The 21002-nt window shown below is 37.2% G+C and overlaps 1 protein-coding gene across 1 annotated transcript; it reads left to right on the top strand.

The window, feature by feature from the left end:
• The first annotated feature begins 15433 nt into the window (after positions 1–15433).
• On the top strand, positions 15434–20303 carry Rab39b (RAB39B, member RAS oncogene family). The gene is made up of 2 exons (XM_059250656.1): positions 15434–15826; positions 19005–20303. The coding sequence occupies exons 1-2, from the start codon at positions 15612–15614 to the stop codon at positions 19429–19431; spliced, it is 642 nt and encodes a 213-aa protein (XP_059106639.1). The 5' UTR covers positions 15434–15611; the 3' UTR covers positions 19432–20303.
• Positions 20304–21002: the final 699 nt, after the last annotated feature.

Here is a 21002-nt window from a genome sequence, read left to right as displayed (position 1 = left end):
TATTTTAATAAAAAGAAAAAAAGAAAAAGGTTATAATTAACAAAAGAAAAACTATATACAAAAGTACAATAACTATATACAATATATACAAGCAATGAATATCTAAACAATGTCTAGTCCATATGTATTCGACAAATTCAGAGAAAATAATTTCATTATCTATCTTATTTTTGGTAAGTCCAAAATGTATCTAATTCACTTTCTATCCTAATTATCTTCAACTATAACTTGTAGAAGTAACCAACCGTCTTATTAAATAAGAAACACAGAGCCGATTCAGAGAAGAAAGCCAAGAGGTCAGAGCTAAGAGCCTCACCCTTCCTGCTTCAGGCAAGAGAGCTCTCTGAAAGGGAGCTACTTCCTGTGTGTTTGTTTTTATAGTCTTTCTGTTCTGCCTTCTCATTGGTAAACCCAAACACATGACTGCCTCATCAGGTCTTCTATGGTTGTGATTGAGATTAAAGGCATGCATCTCCAATGCTGGCTGTATCCTTTTACACACAGAGATCTACCTAGCTCTGTCTACCAAGTGCTGGATTAAAGGCATACGCCACCACCCGCCACGCTCTTGCTATGGCTCTAATAGCTCTGACCCCTGGGCAACTTTATTTATTAACATACAACTAAAATCACATTTCAGTACAAATAAAATACCACCATATTTCCCCTTTTCTATTTTAATAAAAAGAAAAAGGTTATAACTAACAAAAGAAAAACTATATACAAAAGTACAATAACTATATACAATATATACAAGTAATAAATACCTAAACAATGTCTAGTCCATTTGTATTTGACAAATTCAGAGAAAATAATTTCTTTATCTATCCTATTTTGGTAAGTCCAAAATGTATCTAATTCACTTTCTATCCTAATTAATCTTCAACTATAACTAACTAATCTTCAGCTATAACTAACTAATCTTCAACTCCCTCAGAGACCCAAGAAGGAAATAATATTAGCTAACAAAAAAAAAAACAGGAAGTGCATGCAAGCAACTTCCAAAAATTTGTGAGTTGACAGAAACAGCCAGCTGCCTGGACAGTCACCTGAGGTTTCTCCGCAGTGCTGGGGCATCATCTTCAGCCTATAGGCTTAGCATATCTGACAGACTCATTTGTGAAGTAGGATATACACAAGGTCCACAGTTCAACCTCACATTGGGTGAGAGCAGTCCATGTACCAGAAACACCTGAATTCTACTAGTGTCATGTCATGATTCAGGATTTTAAATTCTGGAAATTGTTGATGGTTTTTTAATTCAACTGTCCATTCTTCTTGGCTGTGTATATATGGCTTCATCTCAGCATCCCATTCTTCTCCACATCCCTCTATCAAATGCCAGTCTACTATTGAGAGGCGTGAGCTTAGTTACTCTTCAAGAATAACTGTTTTGGCTGCTGTTCCATTGCACATCAGAAGGCATCAGCCCATTGCCTGTTCAGCAGCCTTCGAAGAAAAGGGCACTGTACCTTTTCCGGCCACTTCAGGGATGGTGCCATATTGTGCTGGCCTCAGAAGATGCCTTTTGATAAAGCCATAACCAGAATTGGTTTGGCAAGAATCAGTAGTCCTTTGTTTCATGTCCTGTCTGTCCATTTTGTCCTGTTCATTCAAGGATACTTTGTTGTCCAGTGGCTAACTTTTGCCACAATGAAAGTTAACTCCATATACAGTTTCTCCAATGCCCATATTTACTCTGAAGTAGATTGGTACTGCCAGGAGCCGACATGTCTCAAAAAGAAAAATTTTCTAAGTTATTAAAACATTTTAAATGTCATATTCTATAGATCTCTGAAGGGTTTGAAGATGATCTGTCTAAAATATATCTGCTCAATTTTTTAAAACATATCTAATATGACTAAAAATTCTATTGTAATGTCTAACTACTAACTTTCATTTCTTTATATCCTAATAGTTGGTAATAATAACATTCAAGGATCAGAAAATTGCATTATTTGTTAAATGAACGGTATAAGTACAATTAGAAATATACATATAGCATTTTCTAACAATAGCAATTTCAATATATATATTTTGTATACAATATAAAAATCCAATCCAATGTAAAGTATTTAAAACTAGTAATTGTCTTCTTTTCTTTTTTTAAAAACAAGAACCTTAAATCTAATCTCCTTTGCTTAGACTTTTTCCTAACCCTTGACAACAGCTTGTAACCAACCCCCCTAAACAATGAAAATTATCCCAGACCCAAAACCCATTAAAAAAGACCAAAAAAAACCACCCACCCCACACCACCTCTTTGGGAATGTGGGCGTCATATTCTTAAAATTGCTTCCTGCTGGGTATGGGCGAAGTTATCTTTATCCTGAAAGAAAAATTTTAGGTTAATTGTCAAATTCTAGGAAAGGTAACTATATCCTTCATTATCCAGTCTGTGTATAATGCCAAAGTTCAGGGTTTATCTCAAGTCCTTATTCAAGTAGTCTTTGAGACTGGATCATCTCAGCTAGCCCTCTCAAAATTGCTATGAGCACCTTGTAGTTCAAAGCTGATCTGTAGATGATGTTTGTCAGCTTAGTGATATTATCATTGTCCACGTGGAATTGTTGTTGTTGTGGGGCCCCATCTTCTTCCTGGAGACTTCAGTTGATGTTAAGCCTGGCCGTGATTTCCTGCAGAAAACTGATAAGAGACTCAAACACAAAGACATATATATATATATATATATATATATATATATATATATATATATATATATATATATATATATATATATGCAGCTAATTGAAGCCTTTTTTCTTTCTAGAATTAGTTAGTACTCTATATGCCCATTCATATCTTAACAAAGTTGAAAATGTATATGTATCTATATATATATATATATATTAATCTTGTAAATTTTGATATAAATTTCATACTTTAAGAAAAGTTTAAAGAATCAGAATAGAATCAAAGAGTTGAGATTAGTAGTAGAATAGTCCCTTAATTAATTTGGCTTTTCTCCTGTCCCATAGAAGAAGATGGCTCTTTTCTTCTGGCATGATACAGGGAGGTTGCATTTTCCTTTAAACAACATGCTTGAGTTTAAAGAAGGAGAAAGCCATTCTCCAACTCCAAAGTCAGCTTTAAATTTTAATTGAACTGGGATTATTAGAAGACCAATAGTGTTAAATTTTTTTAGAGAAGAGCAGAAACAAACATTTAGGAAGATTTATAAAAAAATTTATAGATGATATATCTATACGCCATTTCACTCTGTTTCCTGGGATAGATGATTTGTCCTACTTCTTCAGTTGTCTCATTTGTCTAGTGTTCTTCAGATTCCTTAACCTTCATTCTCCTAAAAGACAAAAACAAAAACATTTCCCCAAGACTAATTTTGGTGATGTTCCTTTTTGGCAAGTTATTATCTAATTAAATGAAAAGGCATGTGTTACTGGTATAAGTTAGTTTAAATTGGATGTTCATACTGGTTGATGAACTATCACCTCCTCTAATTTAGAGGTCCCTCTTGTTCAAATCGAACCTTTATCAATTTTGATGGTACCCACAGCTTATCTTCTCCTGTAGAAACAAAAGCAAAACCTCGTCCCCAACATAACACATATCCTGGTTTCCATTCTGAGGTCAGCACATCCTTAAAGTATACAGGCTGATTTAATTCTGTAGTTTTTTTCTATTATCCAATGGCTCTCTGCAGCTATTGTTCCTTTCTCATTGGCATTGAGAAAATTCAAGGTTAATAGAGCATTATGCAGTCTATTTCTGGAGGGTTTTGTTACCCCTTTCTGTTTATTTAGCATATCCTTTAGAGTTCTGTTTGATCTTTCTATAACTGCTTGACCTGTAGGATTATGTGGTATGCCTGTAATGTGCTTTATATTGTAATAGGCAAAAATCTGTTTCATTTTAACAGAGACATATGCTGGAGCATTGTCAGTTTTGATTTCTGCAGGTATACCCATGATGACCATAACTTCTAGCAAATGAGTGATTACAGAATCAGCTTTTTCAGAACTCAAAGCAGTTGCCCATTGAAATCCTGAATAAGTATCAATGGTATGGTGTACATATTTCAGTTTTCCAAATTCTGCAAAGTGAAACACGCCCATCTGCCAGATTTCATTCCTCTGAGTACCCTTTGGGTTACATCCTGCTGGTAATGGCGTTTGATTGTAGAAGGAACAAGTAGGACACTTCTTTACTATTTCTTTGGCTTGTTGCCAGGTTATGGAAAAATCCTTTTTTAAACCTTTACTATTGACATGATGTTTTTTATGAAATTCTGAGGCCTCCAGCACATTCCCTATCAAAAATTTATCAATCTCATCATTGCCTTGTGCTAGAGAGCCTGGCAGACCAGTATAGAATCGGATGTGAGTTATATATAACTCCTTTTTCTGATTGTATCTTGTAATTGAATAAATAGTGAAGTTAATTCTGAAGCATCAGGGATAAATTCTGCAGTCTCAATATGTTATACTACTCTTTCAGCATACTGAGAGTCAGTTACTATGTTGAGAGGTTCTGAAAAATCCATTAATACCAACAGAATAGCATACAATTCTGATTTTTGAACTGAATTATAAGGACTTTGAACCACTTTACATAAATTTTCTGATTTGTAACCTGCCTTTCCTTGTTTGTTGGCATCTGTATAAAATGTATGAACTCCAGATATGGGTTTTTCCCATACAATTCGAGGCAAGATCCAATCAGCTCTCTTTATAACATCAATTCTATCACTTTTGGGATATTTGCTGTTAATTTCTCCCAAATAATTACTGCAAGCTCTTTGCCAAGGTTCACTTTCTGCCCATAATTTTTCAATGTCCTCCTTAGTTAAAGGTACGACAATTTCTGCTGGGTCTATTCCTGCTAATTGACGAAGTCTCAATTTTCCTTTCCAAATCAAGTCAGAGATTTTTTTCCACATAAGTTTTTAATTTTTTATTTGGTTTATTTGATAAAAATATCCATTCCAATATAATATCTTCCCTCTGCATTAATATTCCTATAGGAGAATTCCTAGAAGGTAAAATAACCAAAATGCAATCCAGCTTTGGATCAATATGATCCACATGCCCTTCATGTACTTTCTTTTCTACCAAGGCCAATTCTTTCTCAGCTTCAGGTGATAATTCTCTTGGACTATTTAAGTCCTTGTCACCTTCTAAGGTTTGGAACAAATTATACAGTTCATCATTTTTTACCCCAACAATAGTTCTTAGATGAGAAATGTCTCCAAATAATCTTTGAAAGTCATGAGAAGTCTGTAGTCGATCTCTCCTAATTTGCACCTTTTGGGGTCTAATTTTTTGTAGCTCTATTTTATATCTTAAATAATTAATAGAATCTCCTCTTTGTATCTTTTCAGGAGCAATTTGTAATCCCCAGCAAGGCAAAGTTTTCTTTACTTCTTCAAACATTCTTTCTAAAGTATGTGCATTTGAGTCAGCTAGTAAAATATCATCCATATAATGATAAATTATAGATTTATGAAATTTTTTATGTATCACTTCCAATGGCTATTGTACAAAATATTGGCACAGAATTGGGCTATTCAACATTCCCTGTGGGAGGACCCTCCATTGAAATCTTTTAACCGGTTGGGAATTATTGTAAGTAGGCACTGTGAAAGCAAATCTTTCTCTGTCTTTTTCTTGTAAGGGTATTGAAAAGAAACAGTCTTTTAAATCAATAACTATGTGAGGCCATCCTTTTGGTAACAGAGTAGGCAAAGGAATTCCAGATTGTAGAGAGCCCATTGGCTGAGTTACTTTGTTAATTGCTCTAAGGTCTGTTACCATTCTTCATTTACCAGATTTCTTTTTAATAACAAATACAGGAGAATTCCAAGGGCTGGTTGATTCCTCAATATGCTGAGCATTTAACTGTTCTTTTACCAGCTCTTCTAAAGCCTGGAGTTTCTCTGTTGTTAAAGGCCATTGCTGGACCCATACAGGCTTGTCTGTTAACCATTTTAAAGATAGAGCTGTTGATGTCTTTGGAAGATTTATTTAATGGCATAATTTACAAATGAAGGGATAGGTAGGTTGAGGGTTCTGGGAAAGACGCAGCAGTAGTCTGGCGATGTTCTCTGGAGAACTCTCCTCTGTCCACCTCTAGCGTCCGGGCTCCCAGCCGCAAGAGAACGCTGCACGTCCCGATCTCAGGTCTTCAGAGCCCTCCCTTGGCCCCGCCTTGTGGGTAAGATAGTTACCAAAGCCTCAATGGGGGTTAGAACTTCCAGACCAAAGCTGGAATGGCTACCCACTACATCTCCCCCTTTTTGTCTAAATAAGAAGGTTCTAACTTAGTACAAGACTATATACAAAGGAATGATTATCAAATATTGTCCAGGAGTAATGAGGGATAATGACCTAGATAAGATGGAACTACAATCAATGCGAACAATATCAAGCAAGAAACACATACAGAGAAGTCTAGAGCGTAGGTAAATAGTATGTTACAAAGATCATTCCAAAGGGTGTCATATCCTAAAGAACCTGAATCTAATACTTAATATGTTCTATCTAAGATATTATATATATGTGTATATATATATGTGTATATATATATATATATATATATATATATATATATATATATATAAAGTTGTAACTATAACTGCTAATCTTCAATCCCATCAAAGACCTGAGAAGGAATATAATGGTACCTGAGAAATGGCACCCAATGGCTCGAGTTTCCACCTTAAACCTAAAATATTTAATAAACAATTCTCAACAGAGCCAAAAACAGGTTCCTGCTTCATGTCTCATATGGACAGCTAGACACCGCAAAATGCAGGTTTCAACTATGGGCGGGTTCCTGGTGTTTGTGTTTGACTGCCAGTATGGTGGGAATGAGGCATGTGCCAGTGGCACATTATGCTGTGTGGTAGATTTAGTCTTTACTGGTATTAAAAAAAAAAGAGGTTTCTGGGCTACACGCTACTTTGATAAAAGCGTAGACCCACTATTTCTGAGACTTGATGACTCCCAGAGCTGGCAGAAAACGTACCACCACCATGTTGGGAAGCTAAAGTGGGTGGAGCCAGCAGCCACAGCGCCTTTTGAGCCTTAAAATGCTGCAGTTTAAAGCAATAGGTTCACAATAAGACTGATTCAGATACAATAGTTTACAATGTGTGTAAAATATACGTAGGCTTGAAAGAGACAAAAAAGGTAAATTAATATAAAAAAGCCACGTAACGATGAATATTACACAGAGAATCTGGATTGTGTTGTCTTTGAGATTTTTAACTACAGAAAAACATTTGATTGTAAAAGCTGTTGAACTATACCAATATGTATATTTTAAAGGTACCTTGACTTCAAAATTTGGATGCAAGGATATGTTACTTTGGAAAGGAGGCTCTGCTTTTGTTTCTACAGAAAGCCAGAGGCTATGCATTTATTCCAGATTAAGATACATCAGGTTTGACCAGCCAAGACCACCTGAAAGGTCTCCAATGACACCATGGCCCAGATGATCCAACATCCAGAACCGTTTCAAGGCGACTGGCTCAGACAATACACCCTCACGGACTATTCCATAATCCTAAAATTTTCTTTGTGTCCCCATAAGATACAGCACCCTCTTCCAGCAGGAAGTAGTAAGAGAAGCTAAGCCCAAATTCCCAAATATACTAAGCTGGCTTTGGAGATGGAATCGGCTCACTCCCTCTCTAAATCCAGACATATTCCTAAAATAAAAGGTTAAAAGATTCTTTTGTCCCATATCAAAAGAACCCTCTGGTGTGGGACAGAGAAAAAGCAATATTTTTATTTAAAATAGGTTGATTATAAATACAATCTCTTTCTAAAGAAAAGGAGATATGATATAAATATATAGGACATAGATATGATAAGATAAAAGGGTAAATTAATAAATCTACTATTAAAGAACAACAACTTGTTTAAAATGTTTTACATTTGGTATAGATTTTAGTTTATGTTTAAAATGTTTTACACTGGTAAAGATTTTAGTTTATTGATATAAGTTTAAACTTAATTTTGTTATACTGTATATATATTTCTATTCTAGTTTAAGGTATTATGTTTATGTAACTCATTTAGATTAAAATGGATAATTAAGTAGATTAATAATTAGTCATCTATGATAATCATACTTATGGCCATGTTAGTTAAGTCTTCTAGGTATACATAGATATATTTCAGATAGATAAATAATGTTCAAATACTTCAAAGACCTACAGAATATGGCATTTAAAATATTTTTTAAAATTTAGACTTTCTGGACAGTGAGACATGTCTGCTCCTGGCAGCACTGGATTTACTTCAGAGAAGAGGATGGGCATCGAAGACACTGCATATGGAATTTATCTTCACCTTGGCAAAGATAGCCATTTGGGCAAGAAACTGTTCTTGCCTGGACTGCTTGATTGACTGGATATACAGGACCCATGGAAGGATGACCCACTAAACTTTGCTTGACAAGATGGTCCTTCGGTTTCCTGCTTCACAGAGGAGACTGCCAGACATTCTATAGGACACTAAAAGGAATGACCAAGAGACTCTAGGCCTGTGGGCTGAAGACAGATGCCCCAACTTTACAAAGGAACATGAGGTGACTGTCCAGGCTGTCAGCTGTCTCTGTCTACCCTGCAAGACTCCCAAAAGTTGCTTGCATCCTTCTCCCATTTCTCAGGTAATATTATATCCTTCTGAGGTCTTTGATGTAGTTAAAACTAGATAGTTACAATTTTCCTTAGTTATGATAAAAGATAAGTTAGATATAAAACCTTAAACTCACAAATATAAGGTGGATAGGATATCTTCTTTAATATTATAACTGTAATTCTTGCTTGATAATTGTTTTGTTATATGTAATTTTACTATGTTAAAGTTAAAAACCTTCCTTTTTGAAAAAGAAAAAAAAGGGGAAGTGCTGTGGATATCGCTCTGTATAAATAAACACTGATTGACCAGTGGCCAGGCAGGAAGTATAGGCGGGACTAACAGAGAGGAGAAAAGAGGAAACAGGAAGGAGAAGGGAGATTGCCTGGAGCCGCCACCAGGACAAGGAAGATGTAAAGTACCAGTAAGCCATGAGCCATGTGGCAAAGTAAAGATTAATAGAAATGGGCTAAATATAAGAGTAAGACCTAGACAATGATAGGCCTGAGCTAATGGCCAAGCAGTTTAAATAATGTAAGAGTCTGTGTGTTTATTTTATAAGTGGGCTCTGGGACTGGCAGGACTTGGCGGCGAGAGCTGGAGAGAAATTCTCCAGCAACAAGCCACAACACAGCATATGTATATACATATTCATAGATATATATATATATATATATACACATATATATGAACCCATATATACGAACTGCTACAGCATGAACAAAACCTGCATGAGTTCAAAGTAGACAAAATCTCAGCACTGAGAAGGGGACATGAAACAAAGTTCCATGCCTAACCAAGAAGGTGTTTGCAATTGATACCTGCTGGGAAAGAAAAACTAGTTGTCTCCAATGGAATGTCACTGGGTATATCAACCATACTCCAGGGAAGGATCCATGCCAAGGAGAATTTGGCCAAAACAAAACGCACTTCATGGCTTTTAATGTGCTTTTATTTTGCTTTGGTATTTTTTGTCTTATGGGGTTTTTTGTTTCTCAGTTTCTTTGTTTAGGGTTTTTGTTTGTTTTGAATTTTTATTTTGTTTTGGAGAGAGAGTGGGGGAGATGCTGAAGTTGAGTGGGGAGGTGGGGAGGATCTGGGGAAGGAAAAAATATGACAAATATATATTGTATAAAATATCAAATAAAAAGTATATTAATTTTTTTAAAATCTAGATTACCAGAAACCTTAAAAAAACAAGCGAACAAAAAAACCTACCAGAATACTAGAAAGTATATAATATAATGTAGAACAGACTCTCCTAAAATCAGCTGCATAAACATGAATAGAACAGTGATAATATCAATAGACATCCTAATTTGGAAGGAGGAAATTTTCATGGCAACTCACCTTTAAACAAAGAACTATAGACAACTAATGACTGCTGGGAATGGAAGAACTAGCTTTGCCCAGGACTGAGCCTTCTTGTTGTTTATCCAACATAAAGTGGTCAGACCTAAAGTCATAAACACAAACAACAAAAATGGACTAAGCAAGTTGTATTTGTATATGTGTAACAATAATAACAAAAGAGGCTACAAATTGAGAGTGGAGGAGCATGGAAGGAACTCAATGAAAGTGTGATGCCATGGCCGGGCGGTGGTGGCACATGCCTTTAATCCCAGCACTCGGGAGGCAGAGCCAGGTGGATCTCTGTGAGTTTGAGGCCAGCCTGTTCTACTGAGCGAGATCCAGGAAAGGCGCAAAGCTACACAGTGAAACCCTGTCTCAGAAAAACCAAAAAATAAAAAATTAAAAAAAAAAAAGAAAGTGTGATGCCTATTCTTGGTGTCAATTTGACTATATCTGGAATTAACTAAAATCTAAGCATCTGGGAACATCTGTGAGGGATCTTTTTCCTAATTAAATAGTTTGAAATAGGAAGACCCACCTTTAAACTGTATCTTTTGAGGTGGGAAGATCCACATTTAATCTGGGCCACACTTATATAGAGGATATAGAAGAAGGAAATTCTTTGTCCTTTTTCTGCTTGCCCTCACTCTAGATGGCAAGTCCACTCATTTACTGGTATTGGAGCCTATTTCTTTGGGATTCTGGCATATACTGAAGACCAGCTGAGACATCCAGCCTTGTGGACTGAATTTAAAGATTATTCACCATAACTAAATAGGATTCATCCAAAAATGCAAGGAGGGTCCAGATACAGACAACTAATATATACAGATATATATTATATACAGATACAGATATATATAGAAATATACAGATATATATACAGATATATATATACAGATATATATATATATACAGATATATATATATATATACAGATATATACAGATTCAGATATACAGATATATACAGATCAATGAACACAAAAACAACATCCACAGATTGAAAATCAAAAACTACATGCTCATCTCAATTGAAGTTACCCAATAAAAATCAACATCTTCATTATAAAACTGTTGAACAAATTTGGTATACAAGTAATATACTTTAACATGATTAGGGCCATTTTAGAACAAGCCAACAATTAATATTATATTGAATTGGAAAAAAAGTTGAAAGCATTTTTTATGAGACCTGGAACAAAACAAAAATACCTACTTTCACTTTTATTCAGCATAGTGTTTGAAGGCCTAGCCAGATCAATCAGGAATAGGGGGGTGTCATCCAAATTGGAAAACAAGTCAAACTGCCCCCTGTTTATAGATCAGCCAAAATATAAGCAATAAATGAATTCATCAAAGTTGTATGTAGCACCCGCGCTAGCCAGTTCCAGGTCAAAATAGCCATTTCCAGGTCAAGGCATCTCGAGTGACTAGGATCCATGACTTTGCATGGTTGTGTAAGAGTGCACAACGTAGCCATGTGATCTGCACAGGTGTGGAGTAGTTACGTTGACCTGTGTACGCACATACGCCACCCAGCCTTTATAAGCCGGCGCCATATTTCCGGCTTTCTCTTCTTCTGTCGAGTTTCGTGACATTTCCTCGCAAGGTAAGAGCGCCGCTAAATAACTAACAGAAGCCATCTCATTCATCTTTTAAAATACTTTGGAAAGACTCAAAGAAGCATTTGGGCAAAATCTTCCCTCTAAAAGAAGGTACAAATTACTAGAGCTCATACTATGTGTATTGGTTCCTAAACAGGAAAAGCCGCAAGCTCTGAAGTGCTTTTCTCCTGAACTTCCTCAGAACGGTTTCCATGGGAAACAATAAGGCACAAAGCCCACAAGTCTTGAGGCTTCATGGCCCTTCTCTGACCCAGAGAGCTCCCTACTATGCCCTTTCTCTGTGACCTCCTCAGCTTTAGCAATTGAGATGAAATTTTCTATTAGAAGATCTTCTGTTTATCAACAACCATTGAGTAGTACTGCCTGCATTCAGGGCTGTTTTTTTCTCCTAGTTAGCCCTGCCTGAAAATACCCTTCCAACTTACTCTAAAATATGTTTCATTAATCTCCTAGGTAATTATCAACCCAATCAAATTGACAATCAAAATTATCACATACCAATGGTAAATTGCTTGAAATAGAAATTCAGAAAGAAATCTTATTTACAATATCTACACAAAGTAAAATACCTAGTAACAAATTTAGGTGAAAGAGCTCTAAACTGAAAATTATAAAACATTAGTGAAAGAAGTTGACATGGAACACAAAATTGGAAAGCCATCTTACCTTCCTGGATTGAAAGAATCAGTATTGTTAAAATGTTTACATTAACCAAAGAGATTTACAGATTGAATGTAATCTTCGTCAAAATATTAATGACATTCTAAGTATCTGAAGAGATGACCCAGTGGTTAAGAGTACTTGTTGCTCTTCCAAAGGATTTGAATTTCACTTCCAAGAACCCACATTGGGTGCCTGTTACTCCAGCTCCTAAGGAGCTTCCAGCCTCCTTGAGCACACATGTGCCATTCACTCTCAGAGATACACACATACACATAAAGAAAAAAATTAAAATACCAATGACATTCTTCACAAATTTCAAAAAATATCTAAATTTTATATGGAACCACAAAAAGAATAGGACAAATAACTTTTTTCAAAAGGAACAAAGCAGGAAGTGTAATGTTACCTGACTTTGAAAAGTTGTAATGATTAAACAGCATGGTATTGTCTTAAATACAAACACATACAGCAATAGAACAAAAGAGAGCTGAGATGTAAACCCATGCATCTGAAGCCAAATGATTTTGACAAAGATGGTAAGGACATACACTGGAAAAAAAAGGTTTTTTTCCCAATAACTAGTGCTGAAATATTAGATATTCAAATGCAAAAGAATGAAGCTAGTCTCCAGTTCCTCACATATTACAGAGATGTATTAAATACTGACATGAAGCACCTGAAATTATTCATCTCCTTGAAGAAAATACAAGGAAAATGCTTCAGAACATTGCAGTGAATAATATTTTTCTTTAAAGCCTCCAAAAGAACAGAAAATAAAAATAAAAACAGAACAGTTACGTAAAATTAAAAAGAGTGTTCATAAGAAAGGAAACATTCAACAGAGTGCAAAGACAGCATGTAGAATAGAAAAAATATTTATAATGCATACGTCTGACAAAGAGTTGATATTCAAAACACAGGAGGAATTTCAAAAACTCAATAGCAAAATAAAAAACTACTCAAAAATAAGCATTAAATCCAACAGATGTGTCTCACAATTTATGCAAATGGTCATGAAAGGAATATGAAAAATATTCAATATCATTAATCACAAAGAAAATGCAAATCAGAACAGAATATCACCTCATCAAGGTAGGAAGTACTATTATCAAAAAGATAAAGAGATACCATGATCACTATGGGGGTCTACCCAGATGAGGCTTATCATTTGCACTCAGGATGTGCTGACCCCCTGTGATTTCCTCAAATACAGGGAAACTCAACTGCATAATTTGTGGTAATGATTTGCGGTAATGGGAGCACTGAGTTCATGTTCTTCCATAGTGGAGGACGGGGGGAAGGGTAGAACAAAACTAAAGATAACAAGTGCCTGTGCCGATGTAGAGAAAGGGGAACCCTTGCACCCTGTTGGTTACAGTTTAAATTAGGAGAGCTATTAGGGAAAACAGTGTGGATGGTTTTTAAAAAATGAGTTGGAAATGAACATAGCTGAACAAGTGCTCTTGTGGTATGATTGAGCATTCCTTGGGTATATGCCCAAGAGTGGTATACCTGGGTCTTGGGGGAGATTGATTCCCAATTTTCTAAGAAAGTGCCATATTGATTTCCAAAGTGGTTGTACAAGCTTGCATTCCCACCAGCAGTGGAAGAGAGTTCCCCTAGCTCCAGAACATGGAAACAACCTAGATGCCTTTCAACTGAAGAATGGATAAACAAAATGTGGTGCATATACACAACGGAATACTACTCAGCAGAGATAAACAATGACATCATGAGGTTTGCAAGCAAATGGATGGATCTAGAAAAAAATCATCCTGAGTGAAGTAACCCAGCCTCAGAAAGACAAACATGGTATGTACTCACTCATAGGAGGATACTAAATGTGGAACAAGGATGACTAGACTGCTACCTGGAAAACAGGACCCCAAGAAAGACACGGGGATCGCCCAATGACAGAGAAATGGAAGAGATCTACATGAACAGCCTGGACATGAGTGGGGGTAATGAAGGGCGAGGGTTGAGGGAAAGAGAGCTTGGGGGAGCGGGAGATCCCAGCTGGATCAACAACAGAGAGGGAGAACAAGGAATAGGAGACCACATGAGAATAGGAAGAAGCAAAGTGCTAGAGAGGCCCACAGAAATCCACAAAGATACCCCCACAACAGACTGCTGGCAATGGTCGAGATACAGCCCGAACTGACCTACTCTGGTGATGGGATGGCCAAACACCCTAATCCTTGTGCTAGAAACCCCATCCAACGACTGAGGGATCTGGATGCAGAGATCCATGGCTAGGCCCCGGGTGGAGCTCTGGGAGTCCAATTAGCAAGAAAGAGGAGGGTTTATATGAGCAAGAATTGTTGAGACCAAGGTTGGATAAAGCACAGGGACAAATAGCCAAATGAATGGAAACACATGAGCTATGAACCAATGGCTGAGGGGTCCCCAACTGGATCAGGCCCTCTGAATGGGTGAGACAGTTGATTGGCTTGATCTGTTTGGGAGGCATCCAGGCAGTGGGACCGGGTCCTGTGCTCATTGCATGAGTTGGCTGTTTGAAACCTGGGGCCTATGCAGGGTCGCTTGGCTCGGCCTGGGTGGAGGGGACTGGACCTGCCTGGACTGAGTCTACCAGGTTGATCTCAGTCCTCGGGGGAGGCTTTGCCCTGGAGAAGGTGGGAATGGAGGGTGGGCTAGGGGGAAGGTGAGGGGGGGCGGGAGGGGGGAGAACAAGGGAATCCATGGCTGATATGTAGAACTGAACTGTATTGCAAAATTTAAAAAAAAAATGAGTTGGAAATGGAGAGATGTCTATGATACTTTGTTATTTGCACAAAAAGTATCACATTAAAAGTAAATTTTTGTCTGTTTTTTAAGAAAGAAATAGTGATAAATGCACGAATAATAATATTTGCATGTTTGAGCATAGAAACATGTAGACAATTATTTAATTATGGACTTTTTTGTATTGTTTTTCTAGCTTTAATGAAAATGAATTGTATTTGCAATTTTAATGCAGAGAAATGTTTAAATTAAGAGGAGAGTGTTTGATGTAATTAAGAAGGGAATACACTAGTTTCCTGTACGTTTTTGTATGCGCTCCTCTTACAAACAGTGTGGTGGAGATAGTGTCGCATCTACGCGAAGAATTACAGTAACCCGGTTTTTTGGTGATGAGTCAGAGTGCGTGGTGCTGATGCTGCTGCCATTTCATCACCTTTGCGAGCACGGCATCCATCCCTCTGCTCCCCCAGAGCCTGGGCCTACCTTGCTTCAGTCTACCAGGCCAGTGATGAGCTCACGGCTGAGCCAGATAAGGGCTGATCAGAGCTAAGGCCTTGGTGGGGCGCCCCCTTCCGCCTCCCCAGGCCCGGGCCGAAGAGTCCTGCCAGGCCACGGCCATGGAGGCCATCTGGCTGTACCAGTTCCGGCTCATTGTCATCGGCGACTCCACGGTGGGCAAGTCCTGCCTGATCCGCCGCTTCACCGAGGGCCGCTTTGCTCAGGTTTCAGACCCCACCGTGGGGGTAGATTTTTTCTCCCGCTTGGTGGAGATCGAGCCAGGAAAACGCATCAAGCTCCAGATCTGGGATACAGCGGGTCAAGAGAGGTTCAGGTGGGAGTGCAGCACGGGCCCGCGCGAGCAGTGGGAGGGTCTTTGGGGCTTATCCGATCCCTGGGGGAAAAAGGACTTCCTTGGTTCTTTTTCGTGATGCCACACAGGTGACAAACAAGGGTCTGGGGCTTTTGCTCAAGCTCACTTTGAGCTAGCTAGGAGTTTAGTTCAGGAAAAGAATCTCCCAGGCAGGGGAAGGCCATTCATTAACACATTGTTTGCACCACAACTCCATCAACCTGCTTTTTGGTAGCCAATAAATCATCTGTAATTGACTACTATATAATTCATCAAAATCAGAGCCTATATTCCATAGTTTAAAAAAATATTTCCCAGTCATCTTAATGTAACTGAAAGTTATAGGTAGGTAGGTAAGTAGATAAACTAGATAGATGTATATTGACTTCTTGCTATATCTCTGTTTATATTTGGGGAGAGAGAGAGAGAGAGAGAGAGAGAGAGAGAGAGAGAGAGAGAGAGAGAGAGAGAGAGAAAGAAAGAAATAGAAATATGCCCTAATATAAAGGAACTAGAGACTGATTAATTGATTCTCTCTTGGAACCACCATACATTCAGTTGCCAGAGAGAGGAATTGTTTGTTACTCACAAAGGGAATGCCATATAATTTAAATAGACAGAGCCCCTAACCTCTTGGAACTTCAGTACTAGTATAGTCGGAAGAAACATATACAGAGGCAACACACAAAAGAGTGTTTTGTTGTTTGTATTTATATGCCACTCCCTACTGTACCACTGGGCACTTATTGGGTAATCAGTGAGTATGTTTATTTTTTCTCTCACAATCCTTTGTTCTTCCTTTTAGTATGTATTTGTGATTTTATGTATGGATACAGAGGAGAGAAGTTTAACTGGAGAAGATGAAGCTCAAGCAAAGATAGGAAATGCCCAGAGATGAATAAAAACAGAAAGAGCATGAATAAAAACAGAAGTGACAGAAACAAAATTACATAAAAACTTGCAGAGAACAGTTTGAACTAAAGTATGGTAGAGCAGCAGGAACCAGAACAAAAGGACTCTATACTCCATATATATGATCTTTTATTCATTCTCCAGTGAACATTAGTTGAGCATAGAAGATACTGGTTAGGTCGTTGAAGAAGGATACAGGTAATAAATACAAACTTAAGTTGCCTCTAACTTCCCACTTGTACAAAGCTTTGGCAAATATTTTATACAAGTTCTCATAAATAAAGAATAGTATGTTGTATATGTTTGCTGGGGTCTTTGTTTGAACAGCTTGTTCATACTTACTACTCATTATGTATTATGCAGTATTGATTTGTAGGACTTCTTTACATATTAAAAATAATAATCCCAGCACCAACAGTGGTGGCACACATTTATAATTGCAGCCCTCTGAATGCTGAAGAAAGAGGATGATGAGTAGTTGAAGGCCAGCCTGGACTTCTGTCTAATAAAAAAATTAACCCTTTTATGTCATACATGTTGTAAAATATTTCCCCAGTTTGTCATTAATCTTTTCATGTTAAGATTTCTTTTTATTTGGGGAAAATGTCTACTTCTATGTAGCTTTATGTTATGCTTAAAATATTTTGACACTTTCTGTGCTAAATACAAACCACTAATGCATAAATATATTCTAGAGCTTTGATAGATTGCTCATTGATTTCTCAAATCAACAGTTTCACAAAATATAATATTTTCTGATATAACTATCATTCTCCATGAATCTTCAAACATAAAAGACTTAGGAATATTTTTGTTCCCCAGGGCTAATCTCCCTAGTTCTGGAGAACTTGAACTCATTTGTAAGGCCTACCATACCATCCTTTAGCTTGGGCTGCAACTCCCTAGACATTTCACCATTAACACTGGGCCATTTTCCCTTAAATTTTCAGCTATAGATCTCTTTATTATTTATCATACCCATCTGAGAAGACAGAAATCCTAAAAATAGACATATATTTTAAAAATTGTAGTCTAAAGCAAGTGATTATATGGGCAAATTGTTCTACATCCTTTCATAAGCTCCTATATTCTTAAGCAAAGTACCATAATACATATTTATAATGAGGCTCATAAACTCAAGAAATTAAAATATGTGATGTTTCTTCTGTTTGAGCACAATAAATGTACAAGTAGGCTTTAGAAATAACCTAATTACTAATTACATGAATCAAATTAAATAATATAACTTGATGGGAATGCTTTGACTATTTTGGCAGATTCTCCCAGCTAGTGCTTCCTCAGCCACTCCCTTTGGATTTTGTCAATGAGTAGAGATGATAGGCATTTTTCTCCAGAGCATTTTTAAATTTACTATTTTATGTGTATGGGTGTTTTGGCTGTATATGTGTCTATGAATCATGTGAGTGCCTGGTGACCATAGAGGCCAGAAGAGGATGTCAAATCCCCTGGAACTGGAGTTTAAGACAGTTGTGAGCTACCATGTGGGTGATAGAAATCAAGTTCTAGTCCTCTAAAAGAGCAGTCAGTGCTCTTAACTACTGAGACATCTCTGCATCCCTGGCCCAGAACATTGTACCATCCCCATTTTCCCATTCTCGTGTGGCTTAGGAAATACAAAACAAGATTGTGTTTTCTTTTCACAAAAGTGACTGATGGCCCCTGCTTGAAAAAAAATAGCAATAATGGAAACAAAGAAATGAAAAATTGAAATATTTTGCAAGATATTTTTCTGGGGTTGTCAATTATATTTATAATCTCTATTGATTATAATAAAATCATCTAATTCCTGAAAATTCTTTTAAACTACTAGCACTTGCATGAATTTGCCATGTCAAAAAAACAAAAACACTTTATTGCCCATTATTTTGTTTTGCTTAATGGTTACTCTGTAACTCAGATGCCTTATTTTGCAGAAGAGAATTGTGTTTTAGTTGTTCAGACTTGGAGTGGGAGAGTTAGCTGTGGTGGAAAATAGAACTCAATCATCTCCTAGGGGTTCTTTCCATGCTGGATCAAGGGAAAACACCTGAAAGTTCATGACCATTCATTTCTAGGAAGGGCCATCTTAACATTTTAGCCAATTGAAAATTTATCATTATTGTTATAGAATGGCATTTATATTTACTGAAGGACTGTCAGTAATCAGGAACACTAGCATACACTGAGTTCATTGGAGTGAAGGAGTTTGGGCACGAACTTTATTCTTTACTTCTTTCTTGTGTTTTAGATCCATCACTCGCGCCTACTACAGGAATTCAGTAGGTGGTCTTCTCTTATTTGACATTACCAACCGCAGGTCCTTCCAGAATGTCCATGAGTGGTTAGAAGAGACCAAAGTACACGTTCAGCCCTACCAAATTGTATTTGTTCTGGTGGGTCACAAGTGTGACCTGGATACACAGAGGCAAGTGACTCGCCACGAGGCCGAGAAACTGGCTGCTGCATACGGCATGAAGTACATTGAGACGTCAGCCCGAGATGCCATTAATGTGGAGAAAGCCTTCACAGACCTGACAAGAGACATATATGAGCTGGTTAAAAGGGGGGAGATTACAATCCAGGAGGGTTGGGAAGGGGTGAAGAGTGGATTTGTACCAAATGTGGTTCACTCTTCAGAAGAGGTTATCAAATCAGAGAGGAGATGTTTGTGCTAGTCAACCCTTCCATTTTCAAAACATACTCTCCACTTGAACTTAAAAGTTATAGAAATAAGTAGAATCCTTATGTGACTGAAGAGAACTCAACCTTTGGATAACAAATGAGCCTTCTTCCTAGGGGTAGAGCTCTGACAGGCTCATGTGTGGGTAGATAGGGAGCCTGGGTGCTGTGATTGAGGAACTAAATTGCTAACATGGGCTAGATCAGACATTGTTTTGTGGCTCAGGCTCGGCAATGATTGCTTTGTGTGCCCTTTGTGGACCACATATTAAGGATGTGGGGTTTTGGAGGTTAGGTTCCAGGAAAACATACCTACAGAGAAAAAAACTGTTCCTTGATATTTCAACTTTTCAGAGGTGGTGACCATAAAAAACATGTAGAAGGAAATCAAGTATCAAATTGGGGACAATTAAGATAACTGAAAAAAAGAGTATGGTATCAATTTATTCAATGGTAATACCATGCCAGATGTGTTCTGAGTTTGGTACAAACACACTAATTCACTTCTAACAGTTCAACTGTAAAATGAAAGGCCCATATGAATCAGCTATTTGGTAAGGCCCTTTCAAGGTCGAGCATTCTAGTAAAAATGCTGTGAATATGAAAAGGGAAGTCATTCACACCTTGTTATTAATCACATTTGAGAAAGTGTACACTCTCATGATAGAGTTACCAACTGTATGAAAGAAACTGTCCCATGTAAAATGACCATGTGAGGAGAAGAAAGAAACATTGTAACTCAAAGGCCACATTCTTTGTCCTCTAACCATACCTGGCTTTCACTGCATCAGCGAACCACAATCTGGAAGTAAGCATACTGCCTGCTTCTTTAGGTACCTGATGGTGACAACATAGAGATTGTCTACAAAAAAAAAAACCTTAATCAAGCCCTTGTTCATTGGTTCTGTGCTGAATATTTGCTCAACATGTGGCCCTGGAACCCTTAAAATTTCTGCACATTAATTTACTTTACCTATTTGATCACTATAATAGGCCTGTGAGATTTTTTACCCCATTTTACAGAATAAGAAAGCAAGAACCAAGTCTACCTGATTCCTAACTTTTTTCACTGGATCATAATGCTGTCACATGAATAAATAATTTGTTAACTTTGGAAGTCATGTGATTATAAATTAATGTTCTCTACATGATAGGATATGTTTTCCTTGTTGTTTTACAGCTCAGCTATAATCCTGCAGGAATCTAGGAATAAATTAAAGGTAAAGCCCATTCAGTTATTATTGACAGGAGGGCATTAAATAAGGGATTAACTACACAACTGAAAACACATTAAAACTGTGGGTTTCTAAGTGTTTGTCTCACAAACACTATGAACATTTTATTGAAAGGAACCAAATACAACAATGGGGAGTGGGATAGGGGTAAAGTACTCACACCACAATGACCTTGGCTACCTGTCTGCTATGTACCTACACTTGGCTCCTGTCTACCCAAGAGAGTCAGCTTTTAATTCTCAGGTGAACAGACAGCTAACCACATCAGCAAATTAGAATGGCTGACATGAAAATTTCATTATCTTTTGAAAAGAAGTGATGCTTTAAATTAC

Source organism: Peromyscus eremicus, chromosome X (genome assembly GCF_949786415.1).
Source record: "Peromyscus eremicus chromosome X, PerEre_H2_v1, whole genome shotgun sequence".
Lineage (NCBI taxonomy): Eukaryota > Metazoa > Chordata > Mammalia > Rodentia > Cricetidae > Peromyscus > Peromyscus eremicus.
This window is presented reverse-complemented; position numbering and strand designations above follow the sequence as displayed.